The sequence below is a fragment of the Pygocentrus nattereri genome, chromosome 27, assembly GCF_015220715.1.
Source record: "Pygocentrus nattereri isolate fPygNat1 chromosome 27, fPygNat1.pri, whole genome shotgun sequence".
NCBI classification, from domain to species: Eukaryota; Metazoa; Chordata; class Actinopteri; order Characiformes; family Serrasalmidae; genus Pygocentrus; species Pygocentrus nattereri.
The window spans coordinates 18290961-18311248 of NC_051237.1; the positions used below are offsets into that span (position 1 = coordinate 18290961).

The 20288-nt window shown below is 39.1% G+C and overlaps 1 protein-coding gene across 1 annotated transcript in view; it reads left to right on the forward strand.

Annotated features, from left to right (window-relative positions):
• Positions 1-20288, forward strand: part of cpne4b (copine IVb) — a 79858-nt gene that overhangs the window by 1066 nt on the left and 58504 nt on the right. Inside the window, exons 2-5 of the mRNA XM_017693597.2 lie at positions 1651-1838; positions 15016-15195; positions 17902-17973; positions 18072-18146. Of these exons, the coding sequence (XP_017549086.1) occupies positions 1668-1838; positions 15016-15195; positions 17902-17973; positions 18072-18146 (498 nt within the window). The 5' untranslated portion in view covers positions 1651-1667. The remainder of the gene's footprint in view (positions 1-1650; positions 1839-15015; positions 15196-17901; positions 17974-18071; positions 18147-20288) is intronic.

Genomic DNA, 20288 nt, shown 5'->3' on the forward strand with positions numbered 1-20288 from the left:
GTGTGAGTGGGCGGGAGCGAGCGCAGAAATGAGCGTAAGGGAGGTGAGAAACGCGCATTCCTCAACGAGAAAGACTCGCCGGTGCCCCCATGGCAAGACTGTCATGGGCACTTCATCTAAAAATACCCAAAAAAGTCCAGCCTCCTCTCATGAACGCTCGAAAGGCATGAATAATTGAGCGGCGCAGAGAGATACACGCTCCTGCTGCAGTGTATTCGGGTCAGGTCTTCGCGCTGCGTTCCCGGGAAAGAGGCTCCGCCGGGACCGCTCTGCGCTCATTCTGCATGCTGCCTTCACGGCCTCCAGACTGGCTGTGGACAGAGGAGTATCTCACTACAGTATCATGGCTTTCTCCGCGCTTCCCCCTATTTGTCACTCACTCCATGGCACCAGTGCTGGGTGGGATTGATGCAGTTCAGTTCAGTTCAGTAAAATCCTGACATAATTGGCTCTGATTAGGCAGTTTAATGAACCCATGAATCAAAGCACATCTTGTGCAGTGTCGTTAATGTCATCAGACAGAAAAGGAAACTTTAGTTATTTCATTTCTGAGTGAATGCTGAAGCGCCTGCTGTACGTCAGGGTCTGAATACTGTAAAATGTACAAAAGGAAAATGAATGGATTAATAAACCTATTATAATATAGTGCTCTTGTTTATCAAACACAGTGGGGTCCAACGGTCGGAGACCACCCTTCCTTCCTTGTAGACAATTTTGTCAAAACAGTCATTATGTCCATACTACTTATACTTCAGTGCCAGGAAGAAAAGCGGAAAAAAGCGTATGTCTGAAAGAAAGTTACACCAAAAGTTTAACAACTCAGCACCTCTTTTTAACGTTTTATTTTCTAAGTGAAAATAAGTTAAAACATCCCGTACAGAGAGCTTTAAATGGCCTTTTCTGCTGATTTTAGTGTGCAGTTTCTGTTTATTTGCTGAATCTAACATAGTGGAGATGAATAAAACATGAAACACACGTCATACTATTTGCATAGGCTGTATTTTATGTTTTTTGGTCTCCAGTATATTAAAGTCAGCAAAGCCTCAGTAATTGTGCAAATGTGCAGCAATGTGTTAACTTCATACTTAATCTCACAGCAAGAAATGCCGTATGTGTCAACTTATCTTTACTTAGAAAACAAAACAACTTCTGCAGACACCTGCATATGTGTGTATATATGTTTACAAATGTGTGTGTGTGTGTGTGTGTGTGTGTGTGTGTGTGTGTGTGTGTAACGCATGGATTTTTTCAGTTTTGAAGCAAGAGTGGAGCTTGAATTTCTTCTTTCTCTTAAAGAGAAAATCTTTAGATGCATCGTTTGTTGAGTCGGATTTTTTTTAAGCAATCACTTTTTCTTTCTTTCTTTCTTTCTTTCTTTCTTTTTGTTTCTTTCAATATAACAATTCACTTGCATAAATGAAGAATCTCCTTGGAAAACTCTTCTGAAAAATGAGTAACATGTATTTAAGGGCTGTTATTTCAACTGGCAGTTAAATAGTGAAGGGTGGTCTTTGACTTTTGCACAGGTCTGAATATTGCTAAAAAATAGCACAAAATCCAAGAAGCGATATTACAGTCTACTTCCACAGATGACACATCGTCTAGTAACACGTTTCACTCATGCACCTTTTTCTGTCGTCCGTTTCCCAGCTTCAGCAGAGATCAAAATGAGTGACATCTACGAGTCCGCAGCCACCACGCTGGGCCTGGTCAACAGCCCCTGCCTGACCAAAGTGGAGCTGCGTGTGGCCTGCAGAGGAATCTCAGACAGGGATGCACTGTCCAAACCAGACCCCTGTGTGGTCCTTAAGATGCAGTCCCACGGCCAGTGGTTTGAGGTAAGTGAAATTGCTGCTGTGTGACTATGCAGCATACATGCTGTGTCCATCGCTCTCTCCTTTAGGCCTCATCTATTCCTTTAGCCTTCTACCTCTCATTCCCTTACCCTGCTTTCTATCCTTCGCTCCATCTCTATCTCATTAAGTACTAATACAAGCTGAGGACCTCTCCAACATCGTCTCCTCACATATATCCACCTAGAATCTATCATATCAGCTGCTATCCCGTTACACAGAATGATAAAGCTGCACTACCATAGCTGAGGAATTTTGAAACCTGGTCCGGATGCTTTGTAGTGATAAATTAGCTGGAAATCAATAGATGTGAGCCTATTTGATGTGTATGTTAAAGTATCCATAAAAGTCCGAATTAGAGGTCAATGCAACGCTTGACCGTGCAAAACGGCTATGCTGAAATGCGATTGGAAAGCAAAAAAGCTGCTGTAAAAATCAGGAAGAAAGTGGTCTCCAGCAGAAAAAGACCAAATTTGTGGCTATTAAGCTGTATGTATTGGGCTGGTTTTCTGTTTGACCACAGGCTTAGCTCAGTCACGACTAAAGGATTTTGAATGGAAAATACACAGTTACTCAGCCCAGTTTGTGTCCAGGTGGTGAATCTGCATGGTCACTAATGATTTGGCTAAATGTTTGCAGAACAATGAATGGGAACGTCTTTGATTGGTCAGTGTCTACTGAGCAAAACACAGTTCAAGCCACACTAGCATTCAAAAGTTTGAAATCATTTGTCTTAGTGATAATTGCTGATGTTTTATTCAATAATAATAATAATAATAATCAGTGTAGGTTGAAATGCTGTAAGTAGGTATTTTAAGATGTTTTATTCACTGGTGTCGGAAACACCAAAAAGTTTTTAAATGGTATTAAATGTTAAATTTTATATTGTAATGACCAATTTTTATGTAAGTGTCTAGTGTCTTAATACATTATTTGCCTGAGATTTGATCACCACAATTCAAATACGAGGTGTTCTAGATGTTCATTTAAGTATTCAAGCTTCATTCTCAATTATTTATAGTACAGCATGTTTAAGATGTTTTGACATGTTAGTTTGGGCTTCGGTAGCTGTGAACACTGCAATAGCTTTCTCAGTCATTACAGGAATAATTTGGGCAAAAACTCCAAGGTGTTCAAATTTTGCTTATTTATTTATTGTATATTTAATGTTGCGAGCCAACAATAGAAGTCAATAGTCACCTGAACCTAACGCCTCCTCAAACATCTCAACCTGCTCAAACATCCAGGCTTTCACTAAGATCACACGGACAAGCTTGTACTTAATGAAGAAAAGAATGTGGTTGGAATGGGATGTACGTGAAAGACTTGGGTGACTATTGATCTCTAGTGCTTGTGAGCAAAATAAGCTTTGCAGTTCTAGTTATTAACTAAAAGAAGCTAAACACCAAACATGCCTTGAGTGATCGGTTACGTCTGGGGTAAGTGGAAGATTTAAATTAGGGTAAATTACATTTCTTTTGTAGATCCTTTTCTATCCTAAATATTCCCTTAAGGAATCATCTACAACTCCGCACATCATTCTGGATTAAACAAAAATGTCTTCTTTCTTCAAAGCTTCATACCAATGAGTTGAACGTGTAGTTGTAGCGTAGTAGCATCATAGTAGAACCATTTCATACATTTATCTGCAGCATTTTTTTAAACTGTGATTCCAGGCTTTGTGCATGCAGGTCTGTGTCAGTGCAGTTTAATTTGTCAGCATTTTATAACATCATATCAACGCTGAGTGCAGAGTCGCTCTTAAAATTCAATGTAATGCCTTTTTTCGAATTATCTATGGTGTATCTTGTCCCAATATGTCCCAAACTCAACACAAAATTAATTGTGAACTGACATTTATTAAATCAAGTCAAATCAAATTTATTTGTAGCGCTTTTTACAACCGATGTTGTCACAAAGCAGCTTCACAGAATTCCAGAAGAGACAAAGTTTTAACAAGAATGTACAGAAACCCCCCCAGTGAGCAAGCCAGGGGCGACAGTGGCAAGGAAAAACTCCCTCAGAACTGAGGAAGAAACCTTGGGAGGAACCAGGCTCACCAGGGGGGACCCGTCCTCCTCTGGTCAAACTACCTACAAGTGATTATACTACTAATATTAATATCAGTAGTATTAGTAGTAGGAATAGCTAGGAGTAGGAAAACATCAGTGTAGGGTGGGCAGGTAGTCCAAGGCAGGTGGCGGTAGCTGGGGCGTGGGCAGCTGGGTAGCAGGAGGGCTCAACAGTCAGTCGTCCATCAGTGTCCGGCCGGACATGTGGGCGGTTGTATACTCGGAAAAAAGGCAGGGAGAGGGAATTCTGTCTGTTTGTACGTAAAACAGGGAATGTAAACATTTCCAGAGTCTGGCTAACGACTCCGGCAGATCTGACTATGACAGCTTAACTAACAGGAGAGAACCAGAAGGACACTCAGACACGGCAGCACTCTGACACAGTCTGGCATCCCTCTGCTCCACCGTCCACAAACCTGAGTGACCTCGTGCGAGCAGCGGGACCACAGCACCAGCGTCTCAGTTTACTATAATTTCCTGTGTCCATGGACCCCTGGATCTGCTGCCTTTATCCAAGGGGGAACATTAGCTACCAAAACCTAAACTGAACAAGTGAGTTTTCAGCCTAGTCTTAAAGATTGAGACTGTGTCTGAGTCCCGAACAGTTTCTGGAAGATCATTCCAGAGTTTGGGGCCTTTATAAGAAACAGCTCTTCCCCCAGCCTTCTGAATTCTAGGAACTATTAATAAGCCAGCACTCTGGGATCTGAGTGGTCATGATGGCTCGTAATGGGAAATAAGGTCTTGCAGGTACTCAGGAGCGAGCCCATGTAGGGCTTTATATGCCAATAAAATAATTTTATAATCAATACGGAATTTAACAGGCAGCCTTTGAAGTGATGATAGCACTGGACTAATATGCTCAAATTTTCTAGTTTTCGTGAGGACCCTGGCTGCAGCGTTTTGGACTAGTTGGAGTTTGTTTAAATTCCTGCTCGTACATCCTGACAGTAGCGCGTTACAGTAGTCTAGCCTGGAAGTAATAAAGGCATGTACTAGTGTTTCTGCATCACGCAGGGACAGGGCATTTCTTATCTTGGCAATGTTGTGGAGATGTAGAAAAGCTGTTCTAGTGATGCCGCCTGTGTGTTGATCGAATGATAAATCTGAATCAATTATGATGCCAAGATTTTTAGCTGCTGAGCCAGGTGTGACTGGAAAGTCAGTGAGATTTAAAATTAAATCTGGACCCAGAAGGAGAACCTCTGTTTTGTTACTGTTTAGTAGGAGACGGTTACTCATTTCACATCTTTTACACAGTCCTCTATTTTCTTTAATCTGTATTTGTCATCAGGCTTGGCTGATATGTACAATTGCATATCGTCTGCGTAACAATGAAAGTTAATGCCATGGCTACATATAACTGTGCCTAACGGTAACATGTATAGTGTATAGTAAATAATAATGGTCCAAAAATAGAACCTTGTGGAACTCCAAATCTTTCTTTTGAATGATTGAAAGATAAATTTGTTTACCCTGATGAACGGATAATGTTGTGTTAGATACGATCTGAACCATGATAGGGCTGTACCTGTGATTCCAACCATGTTTCCTAACCTTTTTAGGAGAATATTGTGGTCTATCGTATTGATTTACAGAAATATTATGTAGTTTCACTTCTTAAATCAACAAAAATGTAATTTGACCAGGTGTATTGAAACATTTGCAAAGCGCTGTAAGATAGAAAGATGGGTAGGTAGGTAAGTTGTTGGTGGTGGATGGATGGATGGATGGATGGATGGATGGATGGATGGATGGATGGATGGATGGATGGATGGATAGATAGATAGATAGATAGATAGATAGATAGATAGATAGATAGATAGATAGATAGATCCGACAAACGAACTATTGTGATTGCACATTAAATTAAAAGAGTTCAATACACTGGTTTGATTTAGTGTACCATAAAGGAGAGTTACCGGTAAAGTACATGATGATCGTAGTCAGGTTTCCATCTGCGTACACTAGCGCTCAAAACTTTCGTCACTGCTTTCGTCACAAAAATGTTGCATAAAATCCTATAAATTCATTATTATTTAAGTAGGAAATGGTAAAAATGGAAGATAATTGAGATAAACTAGAATAATGAACAGAGCTGTAGAGGAGTCCATAATAGTCGAAAAAGCTGTATGACACTGAAAATGAAGTTACATTACAATAACATGCAGAATGCCTGATGTTTAAAAGATGGTAATCAAATCCCAGTTAGGTGATATATCAGGAAGTTACAATAACTTTATCTCCAATGTAGATTATGTCTACAAAAGGCAAGACATAGGCTCTCTCTTCTCAAGGAAGCAGAGGAGTTTTAGTCTACAGGTCACTTATAGAGAGTGTTTTCAGTTTCAACATCGTGTCCTGGTACAGGAACCTCTCAATTAAGCAAAGAAACAAACTGGCCCAGGTTCTCCGCCATGCCAGTAAGATCATTGGAGGTAAACAAATGTCACTCAAGAACTTGTACATCTGATCCACAAACAAGAAGGCAACCCAGGTCTACAAGGACCCTACCGACCCCCATCTTTCCATTCTGGATAAGGGTATAATAAAGAACCCCCACATAAATCATGTGCATTGCTATAAGTGTTTTTACGTGTTTTAGGCATGTGTCTGTATTTATGTGCCACGTTGTCAAAGAAATATTTCCATTTCATGCAAATTTAATAGACAATAAAGTTTTCTGATCTTGTTAAAATGTTATGTTCCCCAAAATCTTGAAGCAGTGACTAAAACATCTTTACAAAACTTGTGAGAAAGTTTTTTTTCTCAACAGTGATGATATTACTGCATAAACTAGAATTACTAATATGACAAGTACTTCAAGACTTTTGGACAGTAGTGTATTTTTATACAAATCTTGATTAAGATGGCTTGATTTTAATGGAAATATTGCTTGAGGGAAATAATTTTCTTGCCAGTAAACTAAAATATGCTAAAAAGCACAAGTTGTTATATCGCTACAAAGCGTGACAGAATGCCACGTGTAATTTATTTCTCAATGAAATGATAAATAAGTTGGAACTTAATATTCTCTTATCAAGGAAAATGTAAAGGTGATATTAGAAGGTAAACAGACAGGTTTGTCAGTCACTGCCTTCACTATTACAGTGTAAAATACAGTCAAAAAATGAAAGAAAACAGTAAGGAGAAGTCGCTCAACTTGACTTCATGATTTCTCTGTAGACGCTGTTCCTATTTCTCAGAATTGTTCTGATGGATATGATGTAGAGAGTTTTATTCTCTTGTGACCACAGCCCTGCACAAAAGAGTCTAACACAAAAGATCCCACAGTGGTCTCTTAGGCGAGTGGGTGGGCTGAAGCTGGAAGGAAAAGGAATAAGGAAGGAAAAGATCTAATTGTGTTCACTTAGGGATCACCCACACACACCTGTGATACGCAGAAATAGTAACCACAGACATGTTAAGTGTGGATGGAGCCCAGGTTCTGTAGAAGTCACCACAAAGTCTAAACACTGCACCAGGTTTCACCACTTAGCTGCTGGCTTTTCAGAAAACATTACCAGTGACAGGCATGCGGCCCACGCTGACGGAAGGCACTGGCATGCCAAATTGTGTCCAGGAGTACCAGCTCACAGTTCATCAGCAAGTCATCACCCAGCGGCCACAGCCATAACTGAAAGCAATCCCTCTGCAGGTGTTACACATCCTTCCCAAGTGGGAGCTGCCAGGAGGAGCCCTTAGTAAGGACATCAGGAGCCCCATGGTGGATACACCTGGTTGCAATCAGCATGTAGGGAAAAGCATAGAGGAGACATAACAGTGTTATGCTAGAATATACAGTACATGGCATATTCATACACCAATCAGTGGCATATAAGGTTATGTTACAGTATGAATACACCTTTTCATGTTAATTCAATAAGCAAAGTTTTTATATAAAGCTGTTAATCAGGCTAATGTACATTTTTTGTACATTGTTCAAACTACTGATTACAAGGTAATTAAATATCAAAACTTAACCCTATGATGATGATAAAACATGAATGTTGAGTTTATTTGCAGAAAAAAAACCCAAATAAACAGGCTACGGCTGAAACTCATGAACGCCATGCTGAAGACAATTAGAACCATTAGGAATAAAATCTGATGGTTTTGCTTCCTAACGGGAATTGGCTTGATGATTGCCATTGAAGAACATTAGGAAACAAACCAATGCATCTGGAATCGGTCCCAGAACACCTGATGAAATTATTTCAGTTCTTTACACTGTGATATCTACCCATCAGGGAAACACAGAATACCACTCCTGGAAAACAACCAGGAATTTTAAATGGGGTCTAAGACGTTTTACAGAGGGAGATACATTAAGTGTACTTCTCTAGCCGTGTTATGGATGAAAAATGGATTAAGTTATGATATCGCTAAGCAGAAGCATCCAAAAGTTAACGTGCCACTGGGCTGCGTCTGTCATTATGGCTGCATTCGGTAAATCTAACTGCCATAAATGAAGAGACAATAAGACACTTTTCACATAGACAATTACACACAAATTCATAATTTCTAACATACATGTATACACACATGTTAGCAGCTGCTTTGGATACCATAGCAATAGCCTAGCAGCACCTTACCAACCACCTGGGATGCCATAACAATGGCCTAGCAACACCTTAGCAACAGCATGGGTTAATATAGTAGTGACCTAACATCACCATAGCAACCACCTGGGAGACCATACCAATAGACCTAGTAACATATCAGCAATGACCAGGGATTCCATAGCAATGGCTTTGTCAAGTCAATTTAAAGTTTGTTCACAAACTTTCTCCATCTAGTTAAACAGTTAAAACCATACAGCATAATTCTTATGCAGAGGGCTAAAAGGACAAAGCACGATGACAAGCTTAGCTACATTAAATGGGATGAAATGGAGTGAAACTTAACCAGAAATGTTAATGTCCAGTCAGCTGTACCAACCAGGCACTTACATAACAGCAGCACTCAAAACAGGGACAAATCACCTGGATAGTCAGACATGCCCCTGTGACATTGAAGTGATATGCTCGAGGCAAACTGTTGGAACTGAAGGCACCAAAATGTGCACCGCTGATGGGCCTTAGGGACATTGGTTGGGGGGATGGTTGGGGGGATAGGGGGGGGGGTATGGGGTGCTAAACCACCCAAACAAAGCCATGTGCAAGAGAAGACAAGAATATGCTTGGGGCAACAATGCCTGAAGCAGGGTATCAAGAAGTTTTCTGTTCGCTGATACAGCGCCCCCCACCCCCCACCCCCGGATTACAACAAAGAGCTCAGTGTGAATAGCGGAGAGAAAATAGTTCACTGTTATGAGTTTACTGCAAAGTAATAGATATTTCTAGATAAGGTCTTATTGGTACACTGGCTTCAAATTTTCATAGAGGTCTTGGTGGATCCCCTGGCAGAATATGTACTATTTTCACAATGTACTTTAGCAAGGTTTACCCAGATATTTGATGTAGACATGTTGTTCAGTTTCTCATCTTACCATTACGGCATTAAATTAACCCAGAATGAGACTACAAAAGCCTTATGATGAAACACGGTATGAAATGAACAAATACTAATGTACTGTTACCTCAACCGTCGTTACAGCCTAGTCTTTTTCATCTTGGATCTTTCGACTCGAAAACAGCCGGTTTGTGAAGAGTTAGTTAGTTTGATTGAACATGGTAAGTTCACAAATGTTTTGTTCCTTTAAATGTTTATGAGTGGAATACAGAGATGAACTTAAACTAGGCCTCTAATGGAGCTCTCACTGTGACACATGCCTTTGCATCCTTCTTTATAATGTCTCTTAAAGTAGATAGGGGTGAGGCGACCTTTAGATGCTGGCAAGAACACATAGCAAGCAGGTCCCATGAGAAGTAAAAACAAATTACAGTTCAGTTTGCTGGACAAATGGGTAAAATTCTAGTTATATGTGTTGTTGTGCTAAAAGACATGCAGGTTAGTGCAGGCGTTACTCATAAAATGTTCTGGAAAAGGCCTAAAATGAAAACTCTTTGCTAACAAAATCATATTTCATGTCTTCATAGCTGTTGTTGACTTTTGTGTCAGCAATAGCTGTTAAGACACCAAAAAAAGTTTCTTGGCAGTTTGAGATGTGCTCACGCTTTAAATGTCCTCAGTTTCCGAAGTTTTAAGTCAGAGTGGTGTGGATTGGTGCACTACCCTGCAAATGGTACCTACCCATTAGAAAGTGAAAACATTTGAATTGCATTCAATATATCTATTTTTTTAAATTATGTTGTATGTTGTGCTGTAAAAATACAGTGGGATTATTCTATATAGTTGTGTACACTTTTACTTGTTTTAAGTAATTTTATCTTATAAAAGTGACATCAGATTGCTTGTTTTTATTATTATAATATAGGTATTATAATTAGTGTATAAGTATATTTTTAGTATATTTATAAGTATGTAGTATATAAGTATATTTATGCAATTTACTTCTTTTTTTGACATTATTTTTATTGTTGTCGTATATTTTGTTTTATTATTTATCTTTACTTTCTATTTATGCATCTATAACTAGTGTACAGCAATGCTCCTGTTATTTTGCTCTTGTTTTGCTCTTTACTGTGCTTTGTGCTGCCGCAAAAGAAGAATTTCCCTCTGGGATTAATAAAGTGTTCTATCTGTCTTTAAGGTCTGCATCTCAACCACTTTTAACCGTTCCGCTGTCTTGTCTTAAACAGGGGATCGTGCTTTTGCAGTCGCCTAAACCAAGACTTTGGAAGGGCCTCCCAAGTGACATTAGGCATGCTCCGTCTGTGGCTGTTTTAAAAGCCAAGCTTAAAACACATTTTTATCAATTAGCATTCAGCAGCTGTTGAACTGTAGAATGAGGTTTGTACACTGCTGTGTGAATGTTAGTGTTGTTTGGAGGATGGGAATCCTTTTGTGTTTTATTGTAAAACACTTTGGTTTTAGACATATATGAATAAAATGGACTTGCTTACTTACTAGATATGATATAGTTTCACTTGCTAAGATATATTTTTGGGCGAGTTTACAGTTCATCTAGGGTGACGAATCTAACACAGTGTAAAAGAAGAGGATCACCTCATGTAAGGGCATTGATTTTAAAAGAAAATTCACATTTTCTCCAAGTAATAAAACAACGCTCCAAGATCAATTTCGTCTCTCTTATGGGAGGTCTGGGACCCCTCGCAAACACCCAACCATACACTGCAAACTCAGGCAGCCCAGGCTGCTACCGTCTCCAGAGAAAGCCCCATAGAATCCATAACAAGCTGGTCCTGTCATAGTTGCTAGCTGTTTCATGTGACCATAAGCACAAGCATGAGTGAGATCATTGTGGGCTGGACATTCTGGCTACTAGTGAAAAAACAACATTCTGGGTGCACTGGTAAGAGAGGAAGGGGTAGCCAAAGCCTGTTAATTAGTTTCCCCATTTCTGTACCAGAAATAGCAGCGAGTGAATCTGAGGGAGCATCCTCTCAGTGTGTGGGCATGTAGAGCCTTTAAGCTAATGCTCTGGTACCAGAGGTAGCTGAGTAACTGCTCCACCAGACATAGCAGAGAGAAAACCCCAGGGTGCATCTTCTGGATGGTGTCAGAAATAAGTCCAAGACAGAGGCTGGTAGTCCTAGCAAGATTCTGCAAAGGAAGAATGTGGCAACGTGACAGTGGAAGAGCGAAGCAGGGTAGTAGCACCACTACCAGGGGTGCAAAAATGCATCTGAAGGTGGTGTTTCAGCTGCATCCATATGGGAAGAATAAAGTCAATTGTAATAATATTTAATAATGAATGAATTAATTTTTTACTAAGGGCTGTGAAAAGTTTGCACTATTGCTGAGGGATCACTAGTTGCTGGGGGTCCACAGGAATATAATTAGCCCCAGCTTTCTGTATATTATCCCCCTCCCTCAATAACTCAGCATGGTGTTGCTGCGTGAGTGGCAGTTCAAAAGGGAGGCTGACTTCACATGCCACTTAGGAAGCACATGTTAGCTCTCACCCATCCAGGCTGGAAGCTGTTGTGTGATGGGTGAGACATGGTGAGCAGTCACATGCGTTTTTAAAAGTATTGCGGATTTGTATGAAAATAATTGAATAATGGTGAAATTTGAGCTTTCGTGATGCATTGAACTGCATTCTAATCAAATCAAGTTGTCAACACCCCTGTTAATAGGCAATATAAGGTCCACTCATGATGACAGCCACCTTATACGTCTTTCCAACCAAGCAGCAGCACCGCAGGTAACTAAGTCAGTTGTTTGAAGACTGAAACCAGTTCATCAAAGAAGTGGTATCATGTGTGCTTCTGCTCGATTAGAACGATAAACTGAAGCAGGACTGGCGCTTTGAGGTTCAGGAGACTGTGATGGAAATGTCACTGTCAGATTTTAATAATAAAAATGTCATCAATGGAAGATCGGGTTTTTTTTCTCTTTAAATCTGGCAATAAAAGAAATATGAGAAGTAAAATGAAGAAGAAATATTTAAGAGTCTGCACTATTTCTGAGTCACTGTTCAGATTAAAGCAAATTTGTGACACTGACCATATTGAGGTGTTCATACGAAAAGGTCTGAGTGTTTTCAGTCGATTCCATTGGGCCACATGTTCAGAGTATTCTCAGGTGGATTTGATCTACACATCAGAGTCCGTGCCAGCTGGAGTGCACGCTCTCATTAAAGAGGGAGATTTCGAAATGTGTGTAAACATTCAAATATTCTACTTTATAATCACATTCTTATCATTTGTAGTGAAAAACGTTGCGTTAAAATAGAAACATATGCAAAACAGAAGTAGTGGTCTCAGGCTTTTGTACCCCACTGTATTTTCATTTTTCTGCTGCATTTAAACGTGACTCGCCGACAGACCAATAGAAAAACTCCAAAAACATTTGGGATATAACCTCTTTACATGAACTTACATGAAGTTTAAAAATGTCTTTGTCTTTTTCTGTAAAGTTACCATTTTGGAGATTTAAATAATATAAGATTAAATATGTTTAACAGGTATCTAATCCAAATTCTAATCAAAAGGGGTTTAGCTGACATAAAGGTTTGGAAACCAATGCACCAAATCAGTGGTTGTTGATTTCTGCTGCGTTCCTGGCTTTCTGAGTGGAATTAATCACTAATTCACTGATTACTACTGTGGTCCCTGTGAGCGATGGTGGGCTATACATTCTCAGCTCTGAGCTTGAAGTGTTTGAAGTTTTTTTTTTCCCTTATCTTTTATAAAATCTTACATAAACAATCCCTACTGAAACACGAAAGCACTACAGCACAAATGCCTGTGGCTTCATACTTATAGCAGTCTGTATGGTGGAGCCTAGACCCAGCGTATATGCTTGCTGAGTCCAGATTACTGCACTGAGGCTGAACTGTGTTGTGGAATGAAAGCAGTGTAAAGGCAGCTTTGTCACATAATGAAAAAGCTTTTTATTTCACTGCATCTATCATGCTCCTTTCTGATAAAACTAAAACCCCTAGTTTTGAGTTGCATATGGGCTAAAGAGCCGCTGCCTGGGATTAAGAGGAAGAAGTGACGCTTTCTTTGGGATTTTTAGCTTTGGAGAAAATATTGTGGTGCAGGCAAAGCCTTTGTTCTCCTCTCGCATGTTTGCAATGCAATGTGAATGAGGCTTTGCTACTCTGGAAAGGCTCAGCTTTCTATATTGTGTTTATGCTTCATCTGCACTTGCATCTTTGACTTTTATTCTTGGCTCAGGCGTAGGGGTGGGCAACATGATAATATGTTATTACCACGATAAATTCCACAATGTCACTGTACGCCGTACTGAGGTTCTGATATTGGTTTGAGATGAATACAATAAGAACACTGAAGGAATATTGATATTTCATTAAAAATACATTTAGATGGGCCTCTCTGGCATTACATGCTGGAACCTTCATGCAGCTAGCTGCATTGTGAGTTGCATGCAGTGTAATTTCTGTGCAACTTGAAGCAATTTGTCACAATCAAAGTTGCACACAGCACATCAGATTACTCCACTAGATAGCCAGATTATCAGCTCATACTTCTTGGCACAGAACTGTTTTGTTCTTATTGTATATGAAGAGTTTGTTTATAAAACAAAAATAATATATAAAAAAATAATAATTGACATCCTTTGAAAAGTGAGTTGGCTCGTGACTTTTACTTATCACATAGTGTATTCTAAACCCTAAATATGCTTTTCACAAAAGCTCTTGTTATCCATCATCCAGGCATTGCAAGTTCACATTTTACAGTAGAAACAGTAAAACACCAGTGCTGTTCTCAAGCAGGACCCAGTTAATCCTTTTAGTCAATCAGCGTGCAGTCTTACAGTTGATGCAACAGTGCGGTGAACTTTTTTAGGCAGAATCTGAAGAATCTGAAGTGCTCTGTCTTAAAATAATGACTGCTGCATTAAAACAGTGCGGGGAACCTTACAAAGAACCACTTTGGATTCAGCAAGGTGTGCACTGTTCCATAGTGGACATGAGGTGCAGTATTTGAATGTAGGAGCCGACATTTCATACCTAGTGCACTATATAGGGAGCAGTGAGCCATTTGAGATTCAGCCTTAAGGATTTCTGAGGTATGATTTTATAAATGTTTAATACCAATGCATTGTATGTGGGTTTTTGTTTCTAGCAGTATCTGAGCTCAGGACTAGCCTTCACTCTAACCTGTTTGCAACTAACAAAGATACTTTCTTTGGGTAGACAACAAACATTTTGTAAATTGCTCTGGATAAGAGCATCTGCTAAATGCTGTAAATATAAATGTAATATTACCGATTAATGGGCTGTTTTTGTTGCAGTGTTAAGCACATTAGATACTTGATTAATGTTAAAGAATGTTAAATGTTTAAAAAGAAAGTTGTATCTGTTACATGGCTTTGTTTAACTATGAAACAAGAAATGACCATTGGAGGATTCTGCTTTTGCCTAAAAAACTAAATGTATCATTCAGCAGGCTTATAGCCTTCGTGTAACAAAAACATAACATTATATTTTTGCTATATTGTCCACCTCTATTGAAATGGAACTGATGGGGAAAGCTGGTTCGCCCTGCAGGTGTTAGCTGTGCATTGACTGGCTGTGTCCTGTGGTTCAGGTGGACCGGACAGAGGTGATTCGCAGCAGCATAAGCCCCGTCTTCTCCAAGGTCTTCACAGTGGACTATTACTTTGAGGAGGTGCAGCGTCTACGCTTTGAGCTGCATGACATCAGCAGCAACCATAATGGGCTCAAAGAGGCGGACTTCCTGGGATCCATGGAGTGCACACTCGGACAGGTGAGCGCACATGATGGAATGACGTGCAAGTGTAGATAAGCGCATTACGGGGAAGATGAGTGCATGTGGAGGCAGGAGAGTGCATAAGGGAAGGAGTGAGTGCATGAGAGAGCAGGACATTGAGAGTGAGGATAGAAGAAAGCATAAGATAATTCGGTGTGTTGAGAACACCACTATTATTTAAAAGGTCCATGTCCTGCGTTTATTTTTGTGTTTTATTTATTTATTTATTTTTAAGTGCTTTTAAGACTCTTTTCTGATTGGCTAAAAAAATGCAGATAACGTTGCTTAGGAAATGCGAGAAGATGGCTGAAAGCTAGGCCTGTCAAAATGAATATCATTATCACCGCCATTAGATAAGATTAGAAATGATAAGATCAGAGGGACAGTGAAGGTGGAGCAGTTTGGAGATAAAGCCAGAGAGGCCAGGTTGAGATGGTTTGGACGTGTTGAGGAGGAATAGTGGATATATTGGGCAAAGAATGTTGAAGATGGAGCTGCCGGGTAGAAGGAGAAGAGGTAGACCTCAGAGAAGGTTTATGGATGTAGTGAAGGTGGACATGGAGATGGTTGGTGTGAAAGTAGAGGAGGCAGTGGATAGGGCAAGATGGAGGCAGATGATCCGCTGTGACGACCCCTAAAGGGAGCAGCCGAAAGAAGTAGAAGATCACTGCCGTTAGATATTAATTGAATTGGGTGCATTGGGTTGAGGCCAAAAATTCTTATATTTCTCTCTCAAGAAAAAATGTAGCTTTGCTTAACCCTACAGTTGATTTTGTGCAACTGTAGATATTTATGTATGTGTGTGTGCATGAAGCAGTGTGGTGTGTCATTTCATGTCTGTACAAACAATGTTGGCTAGTAAGTAAACATAGTTAGGAAGAAATATAGCTAATCAGTCAATTTGGCCACTTCGTGCTTGCCCTTTAATAGTTGCACACAGTGAACTAGAAAAGTCAAATTGTAAATAGTAGGTCTACTAATAGCACATTTAACTTGAACCTGTTTAAAATCTAAACTATTTAAATCTGATCGTAAAATGAGTGCATGCAAGTTTTACCGATTTCTTTGTTATTCATCACTTTCATCTTTGAAATATCTGTACAATCAAACTCACATCTGCTTATACATATGAGCATACTAGTTTAGCAACCTGAAAAAGGACTTGAAAACCAATAATAGTAGTAAAAATAGAAAACATGAAATAAAAAATATTTAAATGAGAAAATAATCACTAATACTTTGTGCATTTTACATTTTACATGCAGATTGATATAAACTATTGCAACTATTGCATATTAAAATATTATTTACACTGTCCTTTTCTTTTGGTTTAGTGATACAGCCCAAAAATAAACAGTTAGTACAGAAACATCTCACATGCATCCGTAATGCTTTTAACATTTAAAGTGTTTTTTTTTATTAGGACAAATAATTACACAACACAATCATGTCATTCTAAAAAAAACTAGGACATTTTGTTTGCTTTACTTTTTATTCTTTATACTCATCATAATTCTAACATTTACATTTATGGCATTTGGCTGACGCTCTTATCCAGAGCGACTTACAATTTGATCATTTTACACAGGGAGACGAAGGTGGTGTTAGGAGTCTTGCCCAAGGACTCTTATTGGTATAGTGTAGGGGGCTTGTCCAAACAGGGGATTGAACCCCAGTCTACAGCGGAGAAGGCAGAGGTGTTACCCGCTACACTAACCAACCACTAACAGTTCGGTCTGCTCGACCACAAAGGCCACCCACAGGCACGGCCATTGGCTCATGGGCTACCGAATGCTGTTGTTTATCGGCTCCCAAACACAAAAAATAAATTAAAGCAGGCTTCTTATAAATTACATGTAAATGAAGTACTGGTAGGCTGGCGCTTTATTTCACACACTGAGGCTGATTCATCGCTTGCTCTCAAATCTCCACTTGTTTTTACATCTTACAAAAGTTTCATGAATCAGACCTGCACTGTTTTTACACTACTTTGATGAATACGGGCCATTGACTCAAAACACATTTATAATGGAAGCCAATAGACAGGTGCTGAAACATCAGCATCATTATCATCACTTTTATTTCTATAGCACCTTTCCCATGCGCAAGGATGCTTTACAGTCAGAGAACATCAATGCGTTAAACATCGACACATTAAACAAGAGGACAATACAGGTAAACAAGTAAGTCTTAACAGAGATCTAAATGAAGATAGAGAGGTTGCATCCCGAATAGACTGGGGAGAGTATTCCATAATTTGGGAGCTACTACATTAAGTGATCGACCACCCATAGAAGTTGATTTAAACCTTGGACCATGAAGAAGGTCTAAATTTTGTGATCTCAAAGTATGGCATGGGGCATGTAGATTGAGTATTCAGTACTGAGGAGCCAGACCATGCAAAGCTTCATATCTTATAAGGAGAACCTTGTACTAAACACCACGTGAAGACTCTGAAGAACAGGGGTGATGTGCTTATTCTTTTTTGAAAAGGAACATCTTCTCACTGGTGCCATTGTAAGTGTGTTGTGTGTCAATGTGTTTTCTGTTCTTTTCAAAATACAGATCATTTCTGTATAATCACCCGAGTGCTTATAATATATGGTGCAACATAAATTTCTGATTTCCAGAATGGATTGCATTTTTTTAATGGATTTGTGTTGTTCTGCTGTCTGTTTACTTTTAACTTCTTTCACTGCACAGATTGTTTCTCAGAGAAAACTGTCCAAAGCATTATTGAAACAGGGCAATACGTCAGGCAAGTCTTCCATTACGGTAAGAGCTGAGCAAACAAAGTCACACATACCGACTCTGGGACGGCCTGATAACTAATTCCCGGTCCAATCTGCTCCCTCTCTTTGATGCCATCGCAGGTCACAGCGGAGGAACTGTCTGGGAATCATGATTATGTGGAGCTCGCGTTCAGTGCTAAGAAGCTAGATGACAAGGTATGACAGCTTAGGAATTTCATACCACATGCAATATATATGAACAGAGGAAGGCACTTGGTCAGACATACATGTTCTCACTTGAATCAACTGAACAAGCGATTGTGACCTTTTCTATTTTTGTGTTTCACTAGATTTAATACAGGCCTCTGCCCATATTTAATTCAGAACGCTTCAAGTAAGGGTGGCAAAGATGGCAAAGTTCTAACATCAGGAAGACATTTTCACAAAACATCACAATATTTACTCTTTCTCTTTGGTTGGAATGGACAAAATGCGCTAGCTGTGAATTATTTGAGTTATATAATTATATTGATTTTTCTTCTCTTCCCTATTTTATTTTTATTTATAGTTTAAATGTACAGACATTGTACAGAAACATCCTTATACCTACAGTTATCATATACAGTTGCATGCAAATATTTGAGCAGCCCTGGTCAAATGACATGTTTTGTTGATTTTCTAAGTGAAAACACCCTCTACACAGAATTTAAAAATAAAAAAAGCATTTTTCTGCAAATTGTAGTGCATAGTTTATATTTTATATTTGCTGAGCTTAACATATAAAAAAATAAAACATAGAACATTAAGTGTACCATAACTAGAGGTGCATGATATGGCAAAACTACAATATTGCGATACAAACTTTCATGATACACAATATGTCACAATATTTACATTTTCAGACATTTGACCTGATGGAACAGAGAAAAAAAGAACCAGTACGTCTACATTAAAGAATACTATCAAAAACTGTGAATACAATGACTTTAATTCAATATTTGACACATTGCACTAAATCCGTTTAAACATGACTAATTTTGCTCTCTTTATAATGAAACATGCAGATCATAAATGTTCTACAAATTGTAATTGTCTCCGCGATATGTTCAATAATGCAAATTGTATTGTATAATGATATAATCTATCATGATAGTGATATATATTGTCGTATTGTCCAGGCCTAGCCATCATTTTTGAACAGGCCCAATCTTATAATAATAAGTCACATTTATATAGCGCCTTTCACAAACCCAATGTCGCTTATTTTTTTGTTTTTTCCCAAATATGTTAAATTCAGCAAATAAACAGTAATTGTGCATTAACATATGTTCTGTTTTTAATAAAACAGTTTGACCCCCCCGGGTGCCCACTCTACTGTATGACTGTATAATGATGAATATGAGTATATTGTTTTTAGTCTGCCAAAAAAATTTCAATAAAAATTTAGTAAGGAATAAAAGAAAAAACATGTGTAAAATAAAATAAAATAAAAGGTGTAATGGGCTAATATCCAAATCTATATCTGTTTTAATAATATATGCACTCTTTAAAAAATAAAGGTACCAAAAAGGATTCTTTACACACACACACACACACACACACACACACACACACACACACACACCTTCTAAGCTGCTTCTACTTCTGGCTTGTGGGGGGGGAGCTGAAGCCTATTCCAGCTGTCATTGGGCGGAAAGCAAGATATACCCTGGACAGGTTACCAGTCCATCACAGGGCGATACTTTGCACAGTGCCATAGGAAAAAATACTTTTTTGTTCCATAAAAAAGTTTCAGTGTTTTTCAGAAAGCTGTTTTCGCAAATGAGATGTGCAAATGTGATAAACCTATATGAAGTTTAATTATCTCCACATAAAGTAAAGGTTCTCAGCGGGACCATGCAGTTGGTGTGGAACATTTGCCTTATGTGAACATTCCTTAAACATTCAAAAGGTTGTTTGCGCTTGTAACGTGGAGCGATGAGGAGGTGGACGCATGTGCGGAGAAAAGCCAGATTTATTGAGGGTCGAGACAGTCCAGGGTCATAGAGCCAACAGGTAGAGAACGGGGAACATACAATGCATTCAAACATACATCCAAAGACCAGCACCCACCAAGGCAAACACGGAGCTTATAGATCACAGAGATGACGAGGGACAGGTGGAAAACAGGCGGAAACAATCAGGGGCTGGGTCACAAACAAGGGGGCAGGACAGTGAAGTAAACACAACAGGAGCACATGGACAGGACTGGGAGGGGCCAATCGTGACAGCGCTCACAGATCATTTAAAACCTTTAAAACCTTAATTCCCAAAATATTGGGACAGTGTGTGGAAAGCTATTTAAAAAAACAATTATTA